At 50.8% G+C, this 19979-nt stretch overlaps 1 protein-coding gene across 6 annotated transcripts in view; it reads right to left on the reverse strand.

The window, feature by feature from the left end:
• Positions 1-18870, reverse strand: part of ARHGEF7 (Rho guanine nucleotide exchange factor 7) — a 135412-nt gene extending 116542 nt beyond the window's left edge. Inside the window, exon 1 of one of the 6 annotated variants that reach the window (XR_015251759.1) lies at positions 18487-18763. Coding sequence is in view for 4 of the 6 variants with exons in the window: in XM_086708390.1 (XP_086564516.1) it covers positions 18487-18859 (373 nt within the window). In the remaining 2 variants the exon portion in view is untranslated. Of the gene's footprint in view, positions 1-18486 lie in introns of all 6 variants that reach the window. The other 5 variants (XR_015251758.1, XM_086708390.1, XM_086708404.1 and 2 more) reach the window with 5 other exon arrangements.
• Between the last annotated feature and the right edge of the window lie 1109 nt (positions 18871-19979).

A 19979-nucleotide genomic window follows, 5' to 3' on the forward strand; every position in this document is an offset into this window, starting at 1 on the left:
ATCGGGTGGGGGAAGGAGGCAATCACAGCCTGGAATGCTCACAGAACTCCATAGCCAGTTGAGAGTTTCCTGTTAACTACAAATAATAAAAAGGTGATAGACAGGTTGCTACTTCTCTCCTGAAACCCTTAAACCGAGTATGGGCCACAGCTGCTAATGAGATGTGTCATGTCTGTTGTTGGGAAATATATTTTCAAAACCTCACTTAGAAAAAGTGACCTTCATTAGTCACCGCCTAAGGCCGCCAATGTATACTCAGAAATTCTATTTCTTCCATATTACTATAACTAGAATATCTCCCTGCATATTTATAAAGTGCCTGTCGCATGACTCCTCTGTTCAAAACCCTCAAAAGCTCCCAGTTTCACTCAGAGTAAAAGCCAAAGTCCTTTAGGATAATGAAAGACAAGAAAAAAAGACTAGAAGAAAGTATTTGCAAAGAATATATATACAATCAAGGACTTGTCCCCAAAATATACAAAATGCTCCTAAAACTCAACAGTAAGTAAACAGACAACCTAATTTAAAAATGAGCAAAAGACCTGAACAGACACCTCACCAAAGAGACACAGATGGCAAGTAAGCATGTGAAAAGATGTTCCACATCACATGTCATCAGGGAAATGCAAATTAAAAAAAGGAGATACCACTAAACACCTATTAGAACGGCCAGTACCCAACACTGACAACACCATTTGCTGATCAGGATGCGGAGCAACAGAAATTCTTATTCACTGCTGGTGGCAATGCAACAGGGCACAGCCGCTTTGGAAGACGTTTGGTGGTTTCTTACCAAACTTGTTATTATATATATACATATATATATATATGTATATGTATATATATATATACACGTATGTATATACATACATACGTGTATATATACATACGTACGTATATATACATATATATACACATATGTATATATACATACATATATATACATACGTGTATATATATGTATATATACATATATACACGTATATATACGTATATACATGTATATATGTACATATACATGTATATATGTATATATATACGTATATATACATATATATGCATATATATACATATATACATTTTATATATACACACACACATACACATATATATACACATACATATGTGTATATATATGTGTGTATATATGTGTGTGTGTATATATATATATAATGTTTATTTACTTTTGAGACAGAGAGAGACAGCTCACGTGAGCAGGGGAAGGACACAGAGAGGGAGACAGAGGATCCAAAGTGGGCTGTGCACTGACAGCAGTGAGCCCAAATGGGGCTCAAACCCACAAACTGAGATCATGACCTGAGCCGAAATCAGACACTCAACCGACTGAGCCACCCAGGCACCCCTAGCAATCTTGTTGGTTTTTTTTTTAACATTTTATTTATTTTTGCGAGACAAAAAGAGAGAGATGGGGCATGAGCAGGGAAGGGGCAGAGAGAGAGGGAGACACGGAATCCAGAGCAGGATCCAGGCTCTGAGCTGTCAGCACAGAGCCCGATGCAGGGCTCGAACTCACGACCCTGAGATCATGACCTGAGCTGAAGTCGGATGCTTAACTGACTGAGCCACCCAGGTGCCCCTCAATCTTGCTTCTTGAATGTGCTTCACCCAAGAGCTAAAAACACGTCCATGAAAACACCTGAACACAAATGTCTACAAGAATCTCTTTGCAAAAACCTGGAAGTAATCAAGATGACCTTCAGTTGTGAATGCATAAATAGACTGTGGTCCATCTAGACAGTGGGAAATCATTCAGTGATGAAGAGAAGTGATTAAGCCACAAAAAGACACGGAGGAGAAACTTAAATGTGTATTTCTAAGAGAAAGAAGCCAATCCTGTATGATCCCAACTATATGGCATTCTGGAAAAGGCAAAACTATAGAGACTGTAAGATCCGTGGTTGCCTGGGGTTGGCAACCCCTAAAAGATGGAGAATTTTTAGGGCAGTGAAAGCAATCTGCATGACACTGTAATGGGGGAGACATGTCATTATACATTTGTCCAAACCCACGGAGTGCACAACGAAGCGAACCCTAATGTACACTGTTGACTTTAGTTACTATTGTATCAGTGCTGGTTCATCGATTGTGACAAGTATACCACACTAATGCAAAATGTTAAAAGGGGAGGGTGGGGGTGTATGGGGTTCTCTGTACTTTCTGCCCAGTTTTCTGGAAACCTTAACTGCTCTAGAAAATAAAGCCTATTAATCTGTTTTCAAGTCAAAATCCTTACGATGGTTAAGCAGGCCCTGCACAAGGCTCCCTTGTTCCGTCCTTGAACCCATCAGCCAACTACTCTCCCCCAGCTCACTGTGGCCTCTGCTGTTCCCCAAACTTGCCAGGCAAGTTTGCACAGGCTATTCAGGGACCTCGGGACCTTTGCACAAGCTATTCCCATCACCTGAAATTCCATCTCCCAGATATTCACATCACTCCTTTGCTTATATTCATGGAGTCTTTATTGAAATGTCACCTCTCAGTAACGCCTGCCCTGAGTACCAGATATAAAACTGCAGTATTGCCCTAACTGCTGGCACTCCCCATCCCTTCTCATCACTGTCTAATATACTATCTGCTGTGCTAAGTGTACTTAGTACTAAGTAAGTTCATGGAATATCTTCCTGCACCATGGAAGAGACGTTCAGTGTGCAGAGTATTTGGTCTAGAGAAGAGTTATGTCAGCACCCGGCAGACACAAGCACCCAATGTATTATTTGTTCCGTAAAAGGGATGTTGAGTAATGCTTACAGAGCACCTAGAACCAACAAGTAAACATAACTGGTCAAATATGGGAATCGAACTTTTGAGACAGGAGCCATTCTAGAAAACACTTGGAAGCATAATCCCCCTAGACAGAGAAATGCAAAACAGCCTTGGGTGTATCTGTAAGCCTTCACCTTAACCCCTTCTGTCACGCCTCTTTCCAGGGCTGCCCACGCTCAGTGACCGGGGCTCCGCTTTCTCCAGTGCGGTCAGCCGGGAGCTGCCGAGAGCCAGCACTCTGGTTTCAGCCCTCGTCTCTATCACGAAGCAAAATCACTGGCTCCGCCCTGGGCTCCCCTAACCAGCTGGCCTGCTCCCTCGGGCCTCTTCAGGCTCCCCCTGCCCAGCACTTTCCGTGGTCATCCACAGACATGCACGTTTAGTAGGGTCGCCTTACTCTAGTTTCCTAACTGTCACAAAGGGGCCAAAAGAAGCCAACGGTGAGGTGGTGTGACCCAGACATTTCAGAGCTGAAGGGGACAGGCAGCGGGGACAGAGGCTCACACAGGAGGAGGGGAGGGAGGGAATGGATGTGGGCAGCCGCCCACCTGCAGCTGTGACTCTGAGTGCGTCTGCAGCCTGCTCTGTGACAGGCCCGCGGCTTCCTCCCAGCTCTGTCAGGCAGGCTCCCCGGGCCTAGAAGACTCCGCTGGTGTGGCCTCGCATTCACTGCTTCTGTCTTCCGTCTCCCCTCGGCTTTTGAGCCTGTCCAGTGAGTTTTGTTATTGCAGTTTTCATTTCTGCAATTCCCATTTCTTTTCCATGAGTCCTATCTCTTTGCTGAGATTTCCTATTTTCTCATTTCAAGAGAAAGTGTCATTGCCTTCTGAAGCCTTTTCGTGGTGGCTGCTTGAAAATGGTTGCCAGCCACCCCCACAGCCTTCGCTGGAAGGAGAGATGGCCGCCGAAGGTCACCTGAGCAATGGCGTCTAGAAAAGCAGCTTCCTGCTGCCAGCCTTGGGGTGGGGAGGGGGTGGCAAGCACTGTCACTGTTCTCTCCATATTCAGTAACAAAATGATTAACTGGCTACTGAATGGAAAAGCTTAAGTTGGAATGAAATCAAGGTGTGCGTCCTCAGTGTTGGTGGAAAGCCAGCGTGTCCAGACCTTCAGAGAACACGTGGTCCCCAGTTTAAGGACCACAGATCCACACCCCCAGAAGCAGCGTTAGGACGAGTCACAGCTCGGTGGAGCTCCCTCACTAAGGAACAGCAGCTGTGCTGCCGTTTGGACCCAGCACCACCCCCTCCCAGAGGCGACTCCCTGACCCTGCAACCCAACTCGGGGACTTACTTCCCCTTAAAAGCCTGTGTCACAGAGAAGCCTGCCTGAGGCATCCGTGCCTTTCATTAGCTTTTCGTGACTTGGAATCCTGCTTAGACACAGCCCCTCTATGTGGGGCTCATGTCACTATTCCGAGGATGTCTCCCCAAGCACCTCAATTTAAGTAGCGATTCCATCAGATGTCACACGGACCTCCTGAGCTTGGTCTCTTCAAAGAGATTCTGTTTCTCTTCCATTTTATGCAGGGATTTCCTGGACGCACAGAAACAGGTGAGGGATTCCATTTTTGAGATATATTCCACCTGCCCCTTCCAACCCGAGGCAGGATTTCTTTCCAACTTCCCTCTACCTCCACGTTTCAAAAGCCCACTGGAAAGCAGCATGGGGTCTGTTCTGTATTGAACTAAAAGGCACCAGTTAGAAAACTTTCCAAGCATGCGGGGGGGGGGGGGGGGGGGGGCGGTCTGTAAGCCAAGGGAGGCAAGCAGCCAGTGCCCACCTGTTGGAAAGTCCCCAGGTGATCACATCTTGGTCTCCTGTCTTCTTAAAGGGCCTTGCATACAATCTGGCTGGTCCAGGCTATGGTGTTGCTGGGCAGATGAGCTCAGGGGGCTGTGGTTCTCAAATGTGGTCTCTGGACCAGCAGCATTGGCATGACCTGAGAACCTGTCAGAAATGCAAATTCTCACCTCCAACGGAGACCTACAAAATCAGAAACTCTGAAGTGCAGCCTGGCAATCTATTTTCACAAGCCATCAGGTGATTCTGATGACACTTCCCTGCAAGGCCCACATCGCCACCTCAACCAAAGACACATAAGACAGGAAGCCCTGCATCACTTGGAGACAACCTGAGATGCTCACTAACATTTTGGGTTTTTTTGTTTTTTGTTTTTTGTTTTGCTAACATTTTTGGTTTTTTGTTTGCTCACTAACATTTTGGGTTTTTTGTTTTGTTTTGTTTTGGTTTTTTTTGTTTTGTTTTGTTTTTTGCTAACATTTTGGGGTTTTTTGTTTTATTTTTTTTTGTTTTGTTTTGCTAACATTTTGGGTTTTTTTGTTTTTTGTTTTGTTTTGCTCACTAACATTTTGGGTTTTTTGTTTTGTTTTGTTTTTTGCTAACATTTTGGTTTTTTTGTTTTGTTTTTTTGCTCACTAACATTTCCGGTTTTTTTATTTTGTTTTTTTGTTTTGTTTTGCTCACTAACATTTTGGGGGTTTTGTTGTTTGTTTTGTTTTTGCTAACATTTTGTGCGTGATGGACGAGAACCAGTGTCGGGCACTTGTGCCACCTCCAGCCGTGAGAGAAGAAAACCAGACCAACCCAGGAGCCGTCAAGCCCAGAAGCTCCTCAGTGAGGGAGGACGTGTGTGCGTGCCACACTCCTTCCCTCCACACCCCCACCCTGGCATCTCCCAACATCCTCTCGAAGAAAAGGGATTAAGGAGAAAAAAATAATTGGTGGGCTTGCTTCTCCCACACGTGGAGACAGACCTGAAAAGCACATGTTTTATTGCTGTGAATCGGAAAATTAATACCCAAATGCTACACATTTGGTAACCAAATGGTTACGTGAGATTCCCACTGAACAGCACTGATTTACTTTCATCTCCTCCACGTATGTATCATGACATGTAGCTAATTGTGAGCATTTTCCAAAGGAGGAACAGCAGTCCCAGGAGACACGTGTATATTCATAACTTTGTAACGGAATACAGAAAGTCCTCAGCTTGGACACGAACTTTCTAAAAATTACATACAGACACCCCTAAAAGGCCTTAACTACATCAGATCTTGACTTTCACAGGTCAGCTGCAAAACGGACATGGCCGACAGCAAGTGGTTTCCAGCGGCTCGTCATAAAATGGATAGAGGGGGCGGGTCAAAGACCAGACATTAATATGTTATGGTAAGATGCAAATCTCGGGAGCACCCAGAGCGACAACTGGGCAGCCTCCACTCACTCACTGGATTCTTACAAACACCTGGGAAAACACGTTGGAAACAAAGGGGGAAACCCATGACAGCTGTACTTCCCTAAGCCACGGACAAGAACACAGTCTTCTAGAGGCAAAACCGCCTCAAAGTCAACTTCCTCCCACCAAACTCTGAAGAGAGTTAATGAGCACCACAGGCCCTGCTCAGCCCCCTGAACAATCTCGGGGAATCCACACACCCAGCACGCGGCGGGCCCCAGCCCAGCCGCTCTCTTGCTGAATCCAGCCTCTCCCACTCAGCTCTGCCCCCAACATCGCCTGCTCCCCTTCATCAGAGCCGACCTCGCCCTGGCCACCTGCTCAGGGGCCGGCCACCGGGTGCGTGCTCTGCTGGCTCGCCTGGGACGGTCGCCGCATGCCTGCCACCTGGGGACGGGGAGTGACTGTGCCCCCACCCTCCCAGCACACCGCCAGAGCCCTCTGGTCCTCCGAGGCACATCTCTCGCCCCTGCAGCGTACTGGCCGTGCCCTTCCCCTGCCAGTCACCAGGCTCTCTCCTGACCTGACCTAACCGCCTGCTGCCAGCCTCCTGAGCCCTGCTGCTGCTGCTGCGGCCGCCAGGAAGCTCACCACTCCTACACCTCAGCTCCCATCTCTCTTGGGTGACTCCCAAATTTATCTTACAGCCCAGCATCCTGTCTGAGCCCTGACTCCTCACACTCACCACAGCATCCCTTCTGGACCTGATACCGAGCCTCAGGCAGCCCCCGGGCCCCCTCTCGCACCGGGACACCACATCTACCCTGTGTGTGGCCAGCACCCCGGGAGCAGTCTCCCCAACCCCGTCCCAGACGCAGCTCCCAGCAGCTCTCAGCCGGGCGAGGCTGAGAGCTTAATAACCACCTCCCCAAGCCACATCCAGTCTGTTTCCACACTGTGCCTGGAATATTGTTTTCCAAATCCGCACCCAACCAAGACTTCCCTTGAAAACATCACAAACTTTCTCTTTTCCCCTCTCTAATTAACAGTGCACTGGTCCATCAACACTCAAGTAGTGCTTCCAGAGAAGAGCCTTCCCCAAAACGTGACCTGACCCACCTGCCAAGTGGAAACCAGGTCCCTCTGCTAAAACCCGTTCCTCACCCCCAGAGCACATATCTCAATCTGTAAAACAAATTCATACGATGTCTTTTAATGCTCTCCCCACGGGACAGTATGCGAGTGTATTTTGGCTAATCATTAAATCTCCAGAGCCCGGCATAATCCGTGTAATAGATACCCAGGAAGGATCTGATGAGAAAACAAACACGCGAATAAATGAGGTCTGGCAGCGAGTCCCTTCCCCCCACCCACATAAAATGTAAGTTCGCTATTTACACCTTTATACATTGAAATTCCATACATGTTTTCTGGGTTCACAATTAGGTTCAAAAGTAAGGGACTGCTGGTAAAATGAACTAAAGCTCCAGTACGCACAACAAAATCTTAATCACCCGCAGAGTGAATACTGCCGCGTAAGACTTACTGGGACGTAACAGACGTGCTATGCGCATATTTGAAGTGTACAATTTGACAAGTTTTGACACGTGTACCCTTGTGAAACAATCACCAGAATTAAGACGAACGCCCCCTCATCCCCAAAAGTCTCCTTGTGCCCCATGAAGCATCCCTAAGCCAGCACTGATGTGCCTTCTGTCACTGTAGACCACGTCGCATTTTCTAGAATTTTATGTTCGCAAAGTACCATGTGTACTTTGGCTTCTTTCCTCAGCATAATTTTCATTCCTGTCACAGAGTAGTCACTTTTATTGCTTAGTATTCCGTGGATATACCACACTCTATCCATTCACCAGTTGAAAGACATCTGGGTTGTGTCCAGTTTGTGGCTATCAAATATAAAGTTGCAAAGAACAAATAAATAAATAAATAAATAAATAAATAAATAAATAAATAAATAAATAAAGTTGCTATGAACACACGTGCACGAGACACGCTAAGGGCATACTTCCATTTCTGAGTCAACACTTAGAAACGGGATGGCTCAGCCACTTCGTGGATGTTCACTAGTTCAAGAAACTGACAAGCTGCTCAGTCACATGGTTTTTGGTTCCCACCAGCAGTGGATGGGGGCTCTGGCCCCTCCACATCCTCATCCACATGCGGTATGACCAGGCTTAAATTCTGACCATTCTAACACGTGCACAGCGGCACCTCGCGGTGGCTTCTGTTTGCATGTCCCTCCTGCCAAGTGCATCCAGCGTCTCTCCTGTGCCTGTCACTCACACACCTTCTTCCGTGAAGCGTCTGCTCAAGCCGTTTGTCCATTTTTCAAGTTGGACTCTTTGTGTCCTTATTATTGAGTGTTGAGAGTTCTTTATGTATTCTGGACGGAAGTCCTGAATTCTTTGGTAAAGTTCGCCCATGAGGCCATGTGGCCTGGAATTTTCTTTATGAGAAGCTTTTTTTTTTTTTTTAATGTTTGCTTACTTTTGAGACAGAGAGAGACAGAGCACGAGCGGGGGACGGGCAGAGAGAGAGGGAGACACAGAATCTGAAGCAGGCTCCAGGCTTTGAGCTGTCAGCACAGCTGACATGGGGCTCGATCTCATGAACCACGAGATCATGGCCTGAGCTGAAGTCGGATGCTTAAACGACTGAGCACCTCACGTGCCCCCTCTATGAGAAGCTTTTTAACTGGCTTGAATTCTATACCTGTAGGGCTGGGAAGGTCCCCATAAAAATTATGCATTTCGTCTACAGTGTAGAATATACTAGCATAAAAACGTTCATACTATCCCATTATGGTCATTTTAGTGTCTGTGGAACCCATAGTGATTCCTCATATTGGCCATTTTCCTGGCCAGTTTAAGAGGCTTACCAATTTCATTGATTTTCCCAAAGAACCAGATTTTGGTTTTGTTGATTTTCTCTAGTAAATTTGTTTTCTGTCACTGATTCCCATTAAGTTCTTTATTTTCTTTCACCTACTACTTACTTAGAGTTGCATTTGCCGTTATCTTTCTTTTTTAAATTTCTTTTATTTCAGTCCAAGTTAGTTAATATCTAGTGTAATGATTTCAGGAGAATTTAGTGATTCACCACTTACATGTAACATCCAGTGCTCTTATTTTTCTAGCTTCCTAGGAAGACATTTCATTACAGACAACCGAAGAATTACGGGTAGGGTGAGTAGCTCACTCCCGTATTATTATGTTAACAATTCATAAACAGATAATCAAGACTCACACCCACTGAAGTAGTTACTATTGTCATTTGAAGAATCAACCTTGGATCGCCAACATGGCAGCTATTTTAGATCGTCAACGTGGCAGCTATTCTGGCTCCGTCTGAGTAACTGCTCTGTCAGAGGCATGATACGTGAACCCTGACTCTTCTCCATCTGTCATCAGTCGATAAAGTGTGGAAGACACTCAACTCCGGTCTCTTGTCACTTAAAAGCATGGCTTCTGCGGTACTTTCTGGAAGTTTACACTCCATCGCAAATCTGTCCAGAATTTGACCACATCCTATTTATAGCGCTTGTTTTCAACAGAAACAAAAATGCATTAACAAACAGGAAGACTCTGACCAGAAAATGTCATGCTTCCACGAGAAGAAATCTCCTTACCAGCACCAGTGTTTATGATTCCCTGAACAAGGCAATTTCTGCAGCACCACAGAGATCACAATGAGGCGACTCAAGAAATAAAGGCCTGGAATAAAACTCTCTATGTCCTGAGAGTCTCTCACTCCTCCTGGAGCACCAGCAGAGGCGATGAGGACCAGGAATACTTCTCTGAACCTAACTCTCTGTCAAAAGCACTATAACATTCCTCCTTAACGTGAAGAACAAAGTCATCATCTTTTGGCATGCGTTCAGAAAGCAACAGGCTTTTTCAGAAAACCAGTGTTCCTGACAAAAGACTTCTGAATGAATTTGCTAACTGCAGATGGGTACTAAAACATCTCTTGTAAACAAAGTACTTTACGGACAGGAAATAGGTTGGGCACACATCTTCTTGGCACAGGAACTTAGTAGTGAGTCACTCAGAATTGAGGGAGAAAGGCCATCACAGGCCAGAGTATTTACAAATAATCCAGAACTAGACTGTTTTAAATAAGGTGTTGCTAACAAAAATCATCCTGCCGCAACAAGACTGCATTGTAAGAAACTACACAAAGCCAAAGCAAACTCGGAACTGTGGATTCCCATCTTAAGCTAAAGCAATTTAATATAAACTGGAGAGGTTTAAGTTGCTACACTTTTTTTGGTCCTTCTTTGAAGACTATATTAAGAATATTATTGGGGGGCGCCTGGGTGGCTCAGTCGGTTAAGCATCCGACTTCGGCCCAGGTCATGATCTCGTTGGTCCGTGGGTTCGAGCCCCACGTCGGGCTCTGTGCTGACGGCTCAGAGCCTGGAGCCTGTTTCAGATTCTGTGTCTCCCTCTTTCTCTGACCCTCCCCTGTCCATGCTCTCTGTCTCAAAAATAAATAAATGTTGAAAATAATTTAAAAAAAAAGAATGTTATTGGGGCACCTGGGTGGCTCAGTGGTTTGAGCATCCGACTCTTGATTTCGGCTCAGGTCATGATCCCAGGGTCATGGTATGGAGCCCCACATCGGGCTCCACACCCAGCATGGAGCCTGCTTGAGATTCTCTCTCTCCCACTGCCCCTCTCCCCCACTCATGCTCACTCTCTCGAAAATAAAATTTTTAAGAAGGGGTACTATTGGGGCACCTGGGTGGCTCAGTCAGTTAAGCACCCGACTTCGGCTCAGGTCATGATCTCACAGTCCATGAGTTCAAGCCCCATGTCGGGCTCTGTGCTGACAGCTCAGAGCCTGGAGCCTGCTTCAGATTCTTTGTCTCCCTCTCTCTCTGACCCTCCCCTGCTCACACTGTCTCTCTCTCTCAAAAATAAACATTAAAAAAGGGGGGGGGGCGCCTGGGTGGCGCAGTCGGTTAAGCGTCCGACTTCAGCCAGGTCACGATCTCGCGGTCCGTGAGTTCGAGCCCCGCGTCAGGCTCTGGGCTGATGGCTCGGAGCCTGGAGCCTGTTTCCGATTCTGTGTCTCCCTCTCTCTCTGCCCCTCCCCCGTTCATGCTCTGTTTCTCTCTGTCCCAAAAATAAATTAAAAACGTTGAAAAAAAAAAAAAAAAAGGGGGGGGGGTATTATGGACCCTTTGTAAAAAGCTGCTCCAAGTGTAATAAAAGGTAAAATTACGTACAAAATAATAGCTGCATTCCCTAGCCTTGTACCTGCCATCTACTGCCACAGTGAGGCTGCATTAACAAACAGCCACGGAACCTCAGTGGCGGGCAGAAGGAAGCATCTACTTTGGTCCGTGGGCTACGGGTCAGCTGGCCGGTCCTTCGGGTCACAACTGGGCTTGCTCAAGAAGCAGTGGTCATCTGTGTTGGGCGGCAGCACTGCTGATCTGCACGTGGCTCTCTCCGGTGTGAGCAGGCAGGAGGGGAGTCCAGGAGGCTTCAGCAGGGAGAGTCAAGCATCCCTCAGCATCCAGGGCCTGGGCCTGTCCTCAGAGTAGACGCAGGTCTGAGAGAGTGCAGAAACACGCAAAACCTCTTGAAGCCTCAGCCAGTACTAACACCTGTCACTTCCGCCACATCCCATTGGCCAACACGAGTCGAGGCCAGCCTCAGATTCAAGAAGTGAGAAAACAGGCTCCCTCTTTGAAGGCAGGTCTACGGGGAGTGAAGAGCTAGGGCCACTTCTGTAATCTACCACAACCCGTCTCTAATTTGTCTTGTACCCTAGGAGGCTGACCTCTGAGGACGCTGACCTCTGTGGAGGCTGACTTCTATGCATCATTGCCCCAGAGCCCCTGCCCGGCACAGTCTTAAGACACCATTCATGTACACTATGAGTGACCTTCCCTAGACTGTGCAGTGCACAACTTACACAACCGTATGCAGCTGTCTTCAGTTCACCCATCTGTAAAATGATGAGTTTGGATTGGATAACCTCTTGAGAATTCCTTCACACTGAGAATTCACAAATGCACTACACTTAAGACCCCATGGTTTCCCTTATGACCTGCCTAAAAAGGTGATATGGAACAGGTGCATGTGTGTGCATGTGTTTCTGTATGATGTGGACAGTAGCACACACATAGTAGGAACCCAAAACTACAGTGGTTTAAATAATTGTGACATATGTGTTTGAAACGTACTTCCACACATCCCATTTAAACATCCCCACCTTGCTCCTTGGCCCTTAGACTACAGCAGACACAGCACTGTCTGCAAAAATAGGGCTGAGAACGACCAGTCTGGTTCATAGAACTTTTAAAATTCAGAGCTAAAGTTAGAAATGTGAAAACATCAGGAAATGCATTCTCCTAACCTAACTGGGTAGAACTGATGGAGGAAAAGGTCAGATGTCACACCCAGGGCCCAGGGCCAGCCCCAACACCCTCCCTCTGCGGACGCCCTTCCCATGCATGAAACTCTACAAATGTGAAACCCGAGCCCGCCAGCTCAGCCCTCCAGCAGCTGTGTGTGCTCTGCAGCTGCTCGGGGCCTGGCGCTGAGCAGAGGGTCCTGGAAGCCAAACTCAGTGGTCCCGCCGACCCAGACAGTGGTGGTCTGTCAGGGTGGGAAGGGAGGGGCCACCAGCCCCCTGGAGTTGCAAGACTCTGGCTGGTTGTGAGTATAAGGAAGTATTCCTGGATTGGCGTTGGGCTTGAGGTTCAAATCCTGGCTTGGAGTTTTCCCAGCAGAGAAAGTTTCCAGGGTCGGTCCGTAAAATAATAACAACTTCTGTGTCCCAAGGACCCTACTCTGTGCCCGACAACACAAGAAACCCCTCAGGGCTACCCATTTACCCTCTTAGCAACCCTTCTGTCCCAAGAGGCCATTCCCTCCGGGGGGGGGGGGATCATTAATCTCATTTTTTAGGGAGAAACTGAGACTCAGAGAAGTTGGAGAAGTTGCCACACGTCACACAGCAACTGGGTGACTCTGGAGCATATATGGGGACCGCCCCTTCTTAGGGTGGCTATGGGAGGGACCAGTGGGTCTTGGGGACAACCGGTTGCCCCAGCTGGTGGCACCGCCCATGACAGAGTTGGGTGCCCAGAGGATGGTGGGCTTCTGCCACTTTCTACCGACAATGACAAACACATGGGCGGCTCCAGTCCAAGACCAGAGCCGGGCCTCTCGAGAAGTATTAGACATGTGCACGTGTATGTATGTACATACACGGACAGCACACTGTTCTACATCTTAGCACAGATGGACCTCAGTAAGCACAGAGTCAGGAAGGCCCTCAAGTCCCCCGGAGGACGATCCGATGCCAGAGCAACAGTTCGCCAGACTCCTCAGGGGTGTCGTCCAGAAGACAGGAGCGAAAAGGGGCAAAGGAGCGTCCCGACCAGGGTCACAGCCCGAGCACAACACTCTCTAGAGCTACCTGTCCTGCTTCCAGCTATTTCTGAGCCCCCAGATAACCAGGCAGGCGCGTGGCTCACATCCTGACGGCCTCCCCTTCCCTCTTAGGACCCCTGGTGAACGGCAGTCTGTGCCCACGATGTAACCCTGGAGTCTGTCCTGTCACTGTGGTCACTCACATTGTCAGTCTGGTGTCCTGAGCTGGTCTGTAACTCCTGAAGGCAGGGACTGCCTACGCCCTCCTGATCTAGCGCATGTGAGCAGGCCCAGCGCGGACGGCAGGCACACCTGGGCTCTTCTGCCTCCGGGGGCTCTAACTGGGCGACGTGGGCACGGCATGAGGCACTGCTGGGCCTCAGTGTTCTCACCTGGGAGATGGGGGCGACGGTGCTCGGCACGCTGCCTGCAACCTGGGGCACGCGCTATTTCTGTAAAAGACACGGACACAGGCGGGCAGTGCTTAAGGGAATCGGGAAAGGAAGCCACCGCGGGCATTGCTTCTATTAATAGAATGAGGTCTTGGGACAGCACCACCGCCAGACTCTGCTGGAGGACAAGGGGCAGCTGCCCGTGGGGAAGGCCCTCTTGCCCCCCCCACACACACCCCCACGTCACACCTGCCGGAGCAAGCACACCACGCACGGCGCCAGCACACTCGCTAAAGCGAGCCACTCTGGGCGTCCCCCCATCTAAACTGCCGGGAGGCTGCCTGACTGCGAATCAGCCAGCAAATGCAGTGGGCTTCCCCCTCCTCGGGGCCTGAAACCCCCAACACGAATCCCCCTCATGCAGGGCTGAGGCAGGACTTCAAAATCATATGCTTCAAAAGCAGATGTTTGTCATTACATTTTAACTCCTCTGAAAGCTTCGTTTCATTACAAGGAATTTGCTCAGTTTGCAAAGTTTAAAGAAGTCTCCCGAAACACACAGTCGGGATGTAACGTGCCCTGCGACTTCTCTCAGAATGCTTTCCCACGAGACCGCCAAGTATGTACCAACAGCTGCGGGGCATGGGCCTCCGAGTCTTGGCCTGCTGTGAGCGAGACCCTCGCCATCACACCACACTGCCATTGCTGACCTCATCCTCAGCGCGAGCTGCTCACGGCGGGCCCTCAGATCCGCTGTCCAGGGGCCACTGACACCTCACTTCTCTCCCGCCACCGGCCCCAGAAATCCTAGGACCGACCAGAAACGCAAGCCACAAATCAACCAGGAAAAAGCAACTTTTTCCTCCTATGTTATATCCGAACTCGCTGATTGCCCGCAAGCCTGCCGAGGACCACCTAAGGGCTGCCCGAGGATAGTCTGAGGAAACACAAACCATGTTGTAATCCACGTGTCAGGAAAATCATCAGAGGCTGGCCTGCTCAGACGCTGGTTGCCTGGAACCCCTTAATTCCTGTTCCTTTTCCTCCATAGCTGACTTTATTTCCTCACGCTGCTCCTGTTTTGACAGTTTTCTCCTGCACTAAAACCTCTAAGAACAGTTACTCTTTTTATCTCCCGTAGCACCTGGCATCCTCCAAGCAGGTATGTACTCAATAAGTTGACTGGATTCAAATTCATTATGTAACCCGTTATGTGTTAGGTTGTGTCCCCCAAAATGTGTATGTCCAAGCCCTGACCCCCAGAACCACAGGACGTGACCTTGTTCGGAAACAGGGTTGCTGCAGATGTAATTGGTTAAGTTGAGGTCATACAGGGGTCGGGTGGCCCTAATCCAGGGACGGTGTCCTCATAAAAGGGGAGGTCTGGGCACAGCAGAGACTGGGGGAACTTCCTGGGGACTCTGGGCATGTGCGGGACCCCCTTCCCCAGCACCTTCAGAGTGAGCACGGCCCAGCCCGTACCCCAGTCCCGGGCCTGCACCCCAATCCCCGGCCCATACCCCTATCCCAGGCCTGCACCTCCAGGCCTGGGAGAGAACGTCTTCAGCGCAGCCAGCCAGGGGTGGGGCTCTGTCACCGCCCCAGGACACAGGAACCCAGCCCAGCAGCTTAACCCCATCTCAACTCACATACACGCCCAGGACATCCAGCAAGGCCAGAAGGGTAGCAGGACTTTCTCAACTGTGATCCACAAGTGTAGATCGATGGGAGCGCCCCCAGGGAAGCACTTTACCGATTCCAGTGTGTTCTGTTCTCCTGGCTCGGGGAAGACAGAACCAGGCTCCAGGAGATTCTCACGCTGGATCCAGCAGCCCTGTGGGCCGCACCAACAAGGAAAACTGAAGCAGCATTTCATGACCCCCGCCACTTCTGTGTGCTCATTACAGGTGCTCCTCCTTCTAGAACGTCTGAATCTTCATTTCACCCCTGTGACTAAACAGTCCAGAGGGGCTTCAAGTGTGAGTTCACGAGCTCAGGGTGGCAGGGGCCCCTGGATTCGGGGCCTCTGCCCGCTCCCATCCCAGGAAGGGTGAGCAGGCCAGCAAAACACCAGGGCCATTGCTGGAGAAAATCAAAGCGCAAGTGCCTCACACACGAAGGTCCAGGAAACCGCGTAATCCCCACTCTGTCTCCCCGACAGCAGACGACCTGCCGGTGGCGATAATGAAAAGTGTCTCTTTTCTGAGCTGCTCACGGAGGTGTATGATCCCCGCCCCCACCCCCCCCCCACCCCCCCTGCGAAGGGCAGCCTGCATCCAGGGGAACCTGGGCGAAAACATCTACAGTCTGAGAGTCCCCGTGGTTCTCCGCCCTTTCACTGGCTCCAACTAGAACAAATAACAGAATACAAGGAACACACCGGCACGTGTCTTCTCGACCAAAGGCATGTGGGAAACCCGAGCCACCTCTGCGCTTTCCCCAGCCTAACGGTCCGTTTTGAGTCGTGCATCTGCACACGTGGCATGCTGCTTCCAGCACCCTACCCAGCTGCCAGCGTGTTCAGGTGGCCAACTAGGGTAAAGTTAAATCTCTTTGGGTTCCACGTGAACGTTCGGCGAAGTTTCCAAACGCTCCTGTGTAAAAGAAAGCCGTCCCCAGACCGACGTCCGCAGGGCCAAGTGAGAGCTGTCGCACACGTCTGCCTTGTGGCTCGTGCTATGCGGTGTGGGAGCCCAAATCAATGCCTCTGCTAAAGAGACAGGAAAGCTCGGGAGACGCGGAAACCTGTGGTTTTTAGAGGCAGAGACTGGCTAATATTTTACTCCAAAAACCTACCTTTGAACCACACAGAACCGGTAGTGCTGTCTCTAATTTGTGCCACTTGCATTCTGGCAGTGTCAGCGGAAAACCAACCAGTTGGGGCCACAGGGGGGTCGGTGGTAGGGAAGGACAGTGGCAGCAGAGTACATTTCTGGGGGACCCTGGCTGCAGAACATGTCGGGCTTCAGTCCAGCTCCCACAAGCTAAACATTTCCTCTCTTTGTTTTAGGGATGGAAGGAGTGCTACAGTTTGGAAAGAAAACCTTTGGAGAATGTAAAAGAAAATGATTATTCAAGTCTGCCAATCACATGAATGCAGCTAATATGCCAAATAGCACGCTTCGATAGTGACATGATTTTATCCAGACAGCGCAGGGAGTTTCCTAAAACTTCACTCTTAGTCACGGAACAACGTTTTATAGAAGCCTGTGTTGGTGAACTTAGCGTGCATTTGCACTGCTTTCCAACATCTGACTTTTATTACCATAGGTCCTCGTATCCAGATGACAACAAACTGTTCCGAGGGCCTTGAAAGTTAGATTCTGCTCCTTAAGCCTGTCTTAAATCATAATTTTATTGTGACATCAGGTTGGTTTACAAGCAACGTTTTTATTTCCTGGCCAGGCAGACAGCCCTTCAGCCTCATCCAGATTCTGTTTTCATACATACGTTCTAAGTAAGAAAAAATACCTAAAACTAGCAGGCATGCAAATTCATATGAAACAAAACCTTTTCTGACCTTTAAAATGCAGCACCAAAACATGCACAAACTTGTAAGATTAAACGTTTTACTTTTTCAAGTTGACCTAATTAACATTTGATTAGCAAATCGTCACTGTACGTTAGGGCTAAAACAACCCCATTTAAAAAATTAAACAGTTTTTTCCTAACTACGGTGTGCTTCAGCTTCTACACTTAACACCTTTTAAGTAACTGTTTGAGCTTAAGATTCTACGCTGGCCAAAAAAAAAAAAAAGAAAAAAAAGAAAAGAAAAGAAAAAAGAAAGAAAGAGAAAAAAGGATAAAATTGCAGTGTTTTTGAAACACAGGGTCACATCGTTTTTAAAAGCACTTCTACCCCCAGCCCTGGCTTTGTCAGCCTGTGTGGGAGGAAAGCAAACTTTAATCACTGGCAGAGATGCGGGTCAGGGTTCACACCCCCGCCCCGGGGAAACCACCGGCCACCAACACAGAAGCAGGCAGGGTCTGTGGGCCCGGCGATTGTGCTCAGAATCAGGCACGGACCCGAAAATGAAATCGAGAATTTTAAGCCAGCCTCGGAGAGTGCCTTGGCTTCGTGGGGTCGGCCATCCTCGGGGCTTGGAGACACGAGGAATTCTCTGGCGGGGAGGGCAGTCGGTCATCTTACAGCCCGGCCCTCGGCTATCGATCAATGCCTTTGAAAAACGCCCAACAATTGGTCGACTAAGCAGAGGTGAAACTCTCCTACGATACCACCAACAAAAACTGTTCAAACAAAGCCTCGAGGAAGCTGTGCGCGGCGCTGGAGCACGGCTCTCCGCTCGGGTCACCGACAGGGGCGACTCCACCTTGGGGCGGAGCGGAGCCGCCGCTCCCCTTCCCTGCGGCCTCCCCGGGGCCGGTCCCCTCGGACACGGCCGGGCCACCCCCACACCCCCACCCCGGGCCCCGCCGCAGCGCACACAATGGCGCCCCCAGCTCCCGCCGCCCGGGCCTCGCGCCGCCTGCGCGCCCCCCGCGCGGGCCGCGTTCCCGGGTCCGCGCACAAAGGAGGCGCGTGGGCTCCTCCGCGCCCCGCGCGGCCGCCAGGTGCCGGCGCCTGCGACCCCGCGCCCGCATGTCTCCGCGCATCCCGGGCCGCGGCGGGAACGAGGCGGGGCGCCCGCCGCCCGGGCCTGTGCGCCGTGGGGGCGCGGGCCGGGGCGGCACTTACTTTCTCGATGGTCCCGGGGAGCAGGCGCTCCAGCAGCCTGCAGAGGACCACCCCATCCTTCAGAGACGCCTGCAGGAAGCCCTCCGGGTCCGAGATGGTTTTCTTGGGCGACTCCAGCACCCCCAAGGTGATGAGCCACGTAACGGTCTGCTCGGCGGAATTCATAGCGGCGGCGCGCCCGGCCTCCCCGCGCCGCGAGCCCGTCTGGGCGCCGTTCACCTCGGAGCGGCCGCGGCCCGGCCGGCTGCGCCCCCCGCCCCCTCCGGCTCGCCCATGGAGAGGCCGGCCCCGCGATTGGCTCGGGCGGCGCCGCGGTCCGGCCGGCTCGCGCTCCCTCGCGTGCGTCCTGGCCGACTGTCAAGTGCCTTTTCATTAGATGCACATGAACCTGCGGCGGCCGCCCGGCGCCGCCCCCGCCGCCGCCTCCCGGCTCCCAGCCGCCGCCGCCGATGACATCACCGCGAGGAGAAGAAAAGACGCGGCGCTGGAGCAGCCCCGCGCCGGCCGGCCGCACACGCACCCCGCGCTCGGGCCCGCCGTGCGCCCCGCCGCGCGCCCCCGCCCCGGCCCGGCCGTGCGCGCCCACCTGCGCCGCCGTGACCTCCGGAGGCGCCGGCCGCCTTAACCGTTTGCGCCCCGCGGGCCCCCGCGCACGCCCCGCGGACGCCGGAGCGCGCGGCGCTGCCCTCGCGCAGGCCCCTCCTCAGAGGGCGCGGAGCCCGTCATTGATTTTCTGAATTCACCAGCGTTGCAACTATTAAGTGCTTCCCAGAATGCTCTTTTGATTTTTGCCAGTTTTATTTCGGGCGGGGGTGGGGGGTGGGGGGTGCTGAAAACGAGACGTTTGCTTCTCCCCGCCACTTTGCAAGCCAGCAATTACAGAACACGAATCATCATTAAATCTGTGAGCAGATGGGCCTAATTCGGGGAGGAATTGATTTCCCCGGCGCTGCTGAGATCCTTGGGGACGTGGACGCCCGCACCCCCACCCCCAGCGTGGCGCGCGGGTGTCAGGTGTGCCCCCTGCCGGGAGGCCAGCTCCAGCGCGTGACCTCACCACCCGCCAGGCCGGCCCGCGCTGCAGGACCAGAAACCTTGGAGCGACTCCACTTTAACTGATGGTGACGTTTCAGAAACCATGCGTATCAGGAAAGCAGCAGAGCCTGAACTGGGTCTGTGTCGGTGACGACGACGGGGAAGGAAGGACGGAGAACGGCCCCAACCAAACCGACCTCTCAGCCCCCATCGCACTTGGGCAGAACATGGTCGGTTGGCAATGGCCCTGGCAACGCGCAGGCCGGACTTGAAGAACTCGGACTTCCAAGTGTCCCGCAATGAACAAGCTTCTCCGAACATGGAATGACATTGACACATGCATCTGACCAAGGAAGAGAGCCCCTTCTTACAAGAGCACTGTGTAAAGGAGAGTCCCTTGAACACATGTGTCCCTTTACTCCCTCCACAGCCCCCAAGTGCTTTCCCTGCTGGCTTGC

Source organism: Puma concolor, chromosome A1 (genome assembly GCF_028749965.1).
Source record: "Puma concolor isolate L17-30 chromosome A1, mPumCon1.1.hap2, whole genome shotgun sequence".
Classification (NCBI taxonomy): Eukaryota; Metazoa; Chordata; class Mammalia; order Carnivora; family Felidae; genus Puma; species Puma concolor.